The sequence below is a fragment of the Rhincodon typus genome, chromosome 11 (genome assembly GCF_021869965.1).
Source record: "Rhincodon typus isolate 14 chromosome 11, sRhiTyp1.1, whole genome shotgun sequence".
NCBI lineage: Eukaryota > Metazoa > Chordata > Chondrichthyes > Orectolobiformes > Rhincodontidae > Rhincodon > Rhincodon typus.
The window spans coordinates 25,491,378-25,498,362 of NC_063342.1; the positions used below are offsets into that span (position 1 = coordinate 25,491,378).

At 39.9% G+C, this 6,985-nt stretch overlaps 1 protein-coding gene across 2 annotated transcripts in view; it reads right to left on the reverse strand.

The window, feature by feature from the left end:
- The window catches only part of LOC109936155 (E3 ubiquitin ligase TRAF3IP2-like), a 61,887-nt gene extending 60,368 nt beyond the window's left edge, over positions 1-1,519 (reverse strand). For both annotated transcript variants that reach the window (XM_048603153.1, XM_048603152.1), the window contains exon 1: positions 996-1,519. In XM_048603153.1, the coding sequence (XP_048459110.1) occupies positions 996-1,003 (8 nt within the window). In that variant the 5' untranslated portion in view covers positions 1,004-1,519. The remainder of the gene's footprint in view (positions 1-995) is intronic.
- Positions 1,520-6,985: the final 5,466 nt, after the last annotated feature.

Below are 6,985 nucleotides of genomic sequence, written 5' to 3' on the forward strand. Positions count from 1 at the left end.
CAATGCTGTTGATCACATTTAAAGCATAAAATCTAAAAAGGACTGACAGGTCAGGGAAGCACACAAATTCCATCCTTTGTAATATTTAAGATTTAAGAAAATTAAGCAGATGCAAGTTCCTACGAAGATGTTGCCATTTTTTTAAATTCAATATTTAAGTACTTCAATTTTCCCATACATTGTGGGAAAGAATCATGTTAAACTTTGAGCCTTTAGATATATCCTCAATAAAAACAAATTTATTGACTGCTTTGCTCAAGAATCATTTCGAATTCTTATTTAACTGTGTTTTAAAATCATGAACTACATACCAAGTATGCACTTTTCACGAATTCATAAAATTTTTCCCCTCACAGATTCCACCCAGCATTGTCAATTCTCACAATGATAGAATAGATAGAACAGGATAGAATATCCTTGAACACCAAGTTGGTACATTACTTCTCCAGTGCAGTAACTAAATGCTTAGGAAAAGGTAAAGAACCCGGAGAGAGAAAAGGGTGGCAGACAGCCAAGTAACAACCAGGAAGTGCCGGAGAGAGAGAGAGAGAGAGAGAAAATTTGGCGGATTTCAGGCTAGTTTAGGAACAAAACTCAAACTACAATACTCAAATTGCAGAAAGCAGCAAGACATTTTTTTGTTTTAAAAACTGTCAGCTTCATGTCAGTTCGAACGGATGAGTTTATCAATACATCGAGGAGGGTATTAAAGCTCGCACTAAAGACTTTCTGTTCATTTTAAAGAATATCGACTTGAAATCAACCTTGACGCTTACTCTTAAAGTGAGGTACTAAAGCCCCTCCAACAACCTCTCACATTATGTAAGAGTTGGAACAACATAACTGGCAACGATTCCGATTTTTTTTACAGCTGAAAACGACATAGACGGAAAAGAAAGTTACTTCGTGATACTGAGAGAGAGAGAAAGAGAAACAATATGACCGAGCTCAAAGCAGAAAGTAAACTTGGAAGATAAAAGCTACTTGCAGCTTACCTCAACATCCTTATACTTCTAATCGAGGATTTTCATATGAAGCAAAACGTTTCCAGCAAGTAACACAAAAACGAACCGTAGAAACTATGTTCACGCAGCAATAAATCTTCGACGCATGTCTTTACAGGTACGGGAACGGGAACAATATCTATGTCAGCAAACTGGAGCCTCTCGATTGTAGGGAAGGGGAGGTTCCTCACTCAACTCGAACACATACATATTCTCAACACTTTCAGGAGGAAACAAAACCCATGTGTATTCTAATCTCATTAAAGTCAGATACTTTTATTTATTACCAAATACCCAGCTGTACAATACTCTCACCCATATATCTTAATAAAGTCAAGACGAAGCCCCAAATCCTACTTCCGTCCAGGTACGAGAATTTCACGTGATAACAAATACAAATATTAGCATTGATCTTATGCAAACAGTTTTTTTTAAAAAAACAAACACAGAATTTGCTGTAGAAACTCAGCAGGTGTGGCAGTATCCATGGAGAGAAAGCCAAGTCGACATTTCGAGTGCTGTGATCCTTCTTCATTTTGATTTAAAATTTACTTTTAAACCCTGCTCATGGACACAAAATGTAATGCACCTCCCGTCACAGTGCTGCTGTTCAGGAGGACTTCAGTACTTACAAGCTTTAAAGAGACTATCGCGACCACTTTTTTTTACATTTATGTTTTGTTTTCTTTTTATTGAGTACTTTTTTTGTGATTTTGCTCTTTTTAAACGGCGTTTTGGGTAGCGTATTTTGAATGTGTGTATTTCTGAACGGTTTATCGACCTCCATAACAACTTTATTATGACCCACAGTTGTCCACTCAATTTCTCATCAGTTAGCCCCTATGTCAAAAATACTCATTCCACAGGATTTGGATCTATAACTGAAATTCTCTAGCTTCTCCTTTACGGACCTGATTTTTTTTTTAAACTAATCTCCCCTACCTACTTATTTAGACATCACCTCGTTTTAGTCATCTTTGGTGTTTCTTTTTATTGGATATATTGGTGCTGATCAAGCAACCATATCCTGCTCAGGCTTTCCTTCAATCCCTCTCAATATTTGGCCATAGGATAACTTAATTCAGCTGTATCATAAACTCATTAAGTCACAGTTCCCTCAGCTTTGGCACGCTTAACTGTCACTGCTCATTTTCAACTGTACCTTGTTAAACGATTCTCTTCCCCTTTCTCTTTGAAATCTTTGCTAATATTAAATCATATTGCCTTCCATTCCTGCAGCACCTCTATACAACCTTTAGTGTAATTAGACATTGCTAGGCTGCCCATACAGGGATTATAAAACAAAATGTGTACCAAGTCACATAAGGTGATATTAGGGTACATGTGCAAAATCCTGCTTAAAGAGGGATATTTTAATAAGTATGTATCTCCTGTCAACACACTTGGACACAAGGTCAATACAGCTGAAGTCATTGTTGTGAGCCCACACTGCACTCGAAGTTGGAGTTGAAAGTTGAGGAAACATAGAAATAGGTGGATCGACCATTGCTCCAGTTCTGAGGAAGGGTCACCGGACCCGAAACGTTAACTCTGATTTTTTTTCTTCACAGATGCTGCCAGACCTGCTGAGCTTTTCCTGCAACTTCTGTTTTTCCTTTAATTGACAGCATCTGCAGTTCTTTCGGTTTCTACATTGCTCCATATTGTCCAGGATTATGCAAGCTAGGTGGATTTACCGTGGAAAATGTTGGGTTACAGGAATAGAGTGGGGAGTTATGCTGATAGGGTGGGTGTCTGGGTCTTGGGTGTATGCTGTTTGGAGGGTTGGTTGGACTCGATGGGCCAAATGGCCTGTTACTGTATGGATTCTATGAAGTTCTACTTGACATGATTATGCCTGATCCTCGACCTAAAAGTGATATTCCCACTCTCTCCTTGGCTCAATGCCTCTAGAAATCTATTTCTTCCTTAAATATACTCAGTCACTTGGCTTCCACAACCTTCTGTGGTAGAGAATTCCACAAGTTCACCACCCTGAGTGAAATTTCTCCTGATCTCAATCCAAAATGGCTTGTGTATCCTGAGACTGCGCTCCCTTGTTCTGGACCCACCAGCCAGGGGAAATGATATTCCTGATGCAGTCTGTCCAGCCCTGTCAGGATTTTATATGTTTTAATAAGATCCCTTTTCATTCTTCTGATTTCTAGTGAATACAGTCAAACCATGACAAACCTGTCATCGCAGGAATCAATCTGATGAAGTACATCTTTTCTTAGGAAAGGAGACCAAAACTGCACAAAATATTGCAGATGCAGTCTCAGCACAGACCTGTACAGCTACAGTAAGATGTATTTACTCTTGTACTCAAAGCTTCTTGGAATGAGAACCAACATACCATTTGCCTAAACGTTCACCATGCTTACTTTGAGTGACCATGAACAAGGACACCTTGATCAATATTTCCCAATCTATCACCTTCTAAATAATAGCCTGTCATTCCGTTTCTCCTACTTGTGGACAATTACCTACATATTATTGCATCTGCAATTCATTTGTCTATATGACCTTGAAGCCTCTTTACATGCTCCTCACCATGCACAATTTTATGTAATCAGCAAACTTCAAAACTCGATATTTGATTCAATCATCCAAATGTATCGTGAATAGCTAGGGCCTAAGCGCTGATCTGCAGTCTGCTACTTGTCACTGCCTTCCACTGTAAAGATTGCCTGGTTATTCCTATTCTGTTTTCTATCTGTTAACCAATTCACAATCCATGCCAGTATATTTGCCCCCAATCCCACATGGTTTGATTTTGCACACTAATCTCTTATATGGGACTTTATCAAAAGATTACTGAAAATCCAAATATACCATATCCGCTAGTTCTCCTTTATCTATTCTACTCATTAGGCAGTCAAAAATTCCAGTTGGGTTGTCAAAAACTATTACCCTTTCATAAATCCACATCAGTATATTCTAAGACAAAGAAATTACTCAAAGTGTCCTGTTAATCATAATAGATTCCCTTCGTAATAGATTCCCACGTTTTCCCCAGTACTGATATTAAGCTAACTAATCTATAATTCCCAGTTCTCCATCTCCTTTTTTAAACGGTGGGATTTTTTTTCCACCCTCCAATTTGCTGGAACTGCTCTAGAAATGTACAGAACTTGAGAGGATAACAACAAATACATCTATTATTTCACCAACTCATCCCTCATACCTTTGTAGTTTCCTGTCTTAAAGGCAGAAAGGTTTGTAAAGGGTGTTCCAGAACTTCAGTCTCGGTACCTTCTTTGGTACCCTGGGATGTAGATCATCAGTTGGCACATTGGGTGGCACAGTGGCGAGCACTGTTACCTCACAGCATGTACGACCCAGGTTCGATTCCAGTCTTGGGTGTCTATCTGCGCGAGTTTCCTCCAGGTGCTCCAGTTTCCTCCCACAGTCCAAAAATATAAAGGCTAGGTGGTTTGGCCATGGTAAATTGCCCATAGTGTTCAGGGATGTGTGGGTATAGGGGGATGGGTCTGGGTGGGATGCTGTGAGGGTTGGTGTGGACTTGTTGGGCCGAAGGGCCTGTTTCCACACTGTAGAGATTCTATGCTGATGAAAGTGTTCAGTCACATTAATTTCTCCAGCATTTTTTAGTTTAAACTAATATTAATTCCTCTTTCCCAATGGATCCTTGCTTCTCTCGAAATCTGGTAAGTTATTTGTATCTTCTTGAAGAAAGGACTAATGTAGTTATTTAATTGCTTTGCCATTTCTTGTTCTCCATTATTAATCTGCCTGTTTCGGACTGGAAGGTGCCTGTATTAGTTTGCAGAAATCTTTTCCTTTTTACATACTTATGGAAGCTCTTGCAGTCTGTTGTTCTGTTCCTTGCAAGTTTTTTCTCATACTCTATTTTACCCCTCTTAATCAACTGCTTGGTCCTCCTTTGCTGAATTCTAAGCTGCTCCTTGTCCTCAGGCTACTACTTTTTTGAGCAAATATGTAAGTCTCCTCTATAGATCTAATTCAAAAACTCAAGTACAAAAGCTGAATTTCTTTTGTTAGCACAGTTGTACAGGATGTTGGTGAGGTCACTTTTGCAATAATGTATACAGTTCTGGGCGCACGTCTATAGGAAGGATATTACTAAATTCAGAAAAGACTTACAAGAATGTTGGCAGGACTGGAGAATTTGAGTCATAAAGGGAGGCTGGGATGTTTTTTCACTGGAGTGTAGGAGGTTGAGGGGTGACCTTATAAAGGGTTATAAAATCCTGAGGGAGATAGAAAAGGTGAATAACAAAGGTCTTTTCCTCGGATGGGGGAGTTTGAAACGAGAGGACATATTTTTAAGGTGACAGCAGGAAGATTTAAGAGAGACCTGAGACCTGAGGAAGTGGTAGATGCAGGTACAGTTACAAGATTCAAAAGGACAGATACATAAATAAGAAAGGCTTGGAGGGGTATGGGCCAAACGTAGGCAAATGGAACTAGTTTAGTTTGGGAAACTGGTACAGCTTGGATGAGTTGGACCAAAGGGTCTGTTTCTATGCTGTATGACTCTACCTGTTGTGTTCTTTCAACCAAAAGGATTATATTACTGTTACAATGTACGCATTCATCCCTTAAATATTAACCAGTGCCTATTTGCTGTCATACTTTTTAATGAAGTTACCTAATCTATCACAGCCAACTCATCCCTCATACTTTTGTAGTTTCCTGTCTGAAAGGCAGAAAGATTTGGAAAGTGTGTTCCAGAACTTCAGCTTTGGCACCTTTTATCTTTGATCCCTCAGTCAGATGATGCAAACTTCAGTACAATTGCTGCATAATGCTGCAGTGTAGGGATTAATGTCAAAGTTTGCAGATGCTATGAAACAGTGCAGTAGATGGTGATGAGGGTAGTTGTAGACTTCTGGTGACGAGCTGTATGGTGAAAATGGGCGCAATTAAAGTAAACGGAGTTCAATACAAAGAATTATGATGCATTTTGACAGGACTAATTTGGAACCAGAGTGCATTATCAACAGCATTATTTTGAAAAATGTGAATGTGCAGAAGAATTTGTTTTTTTTTCTCCTTTGCTGAGGAATGGACATTGCTGGCAATATCTTTGCCCATCCCTACCTGCCCTTGGATTGAGTGGATTGCTGAGCCATTCTATGATTGGTTAGTAGTCAAGCACAGTTCTGAGGTTTGGACCAACACGTAGGACAGACCAAGTAAGCACAGCACATTTCCTTCTCTTAAGGACATTACTGAACCAGATATTTTAAATAAAAACAAGCAATGATTAGTTTCATGGTCATCATTACTGAGATAAGTATTTACTTTCAGATTTATTAATTAAATCAATATTCCACCAGCTGCTGTGCCTCTGAAGCATTAGCCTTAGCCTCGCGATTATTAGTCTAGTAAATACACAAATGCTTAATGGGAGGCAAGTTGGCAAGATAGTTAAACAGCATGCAGTGTGGCAGGCAGTCCAAGCCCAGGCAGACGAGTTGCGGGCTGGAGCCTGGCGCGGGAGGCAGTCTGAGCCCAGGCCAGCCCAGGGAGACGAGTTGCAGGCCGGAGCCTGGCACAGGAGGCAGTCCGAGCCCAGGCTGGCCTGGGGAGACGAGTCCTGGTGGCAGGTCCCGGGCAGGAGGCCAGCGAGGAGGCGGCAGTGAAGTTTTGAGTTCTGAAGCCCAGCAGGCACAAACTTGGTGAAAAGGACTACAATTTGAGTACTTTTAAAAGATACTTTTATTCTTATTCTGGATTTTGAGTAATTTGAGCACTTTTTAAGACTTTGTATTCCAATGGTAGACTTTTTTTACACTTTCAATTCTGTAACAAACACAAGTATCTGTACCTAGGTATCCTGTACCTAAGATGGTACCAAAGTGGTCACATTTCAAACTTTTCACTGCAGTCATTTCAGCGTACATGACAATAAAGGCTATTGTATATAGCTTCAAAGATAGTAGGAACTGCAGATGCTGGATAATCTGAGATAACAAGGTGTAGAGCTGGAT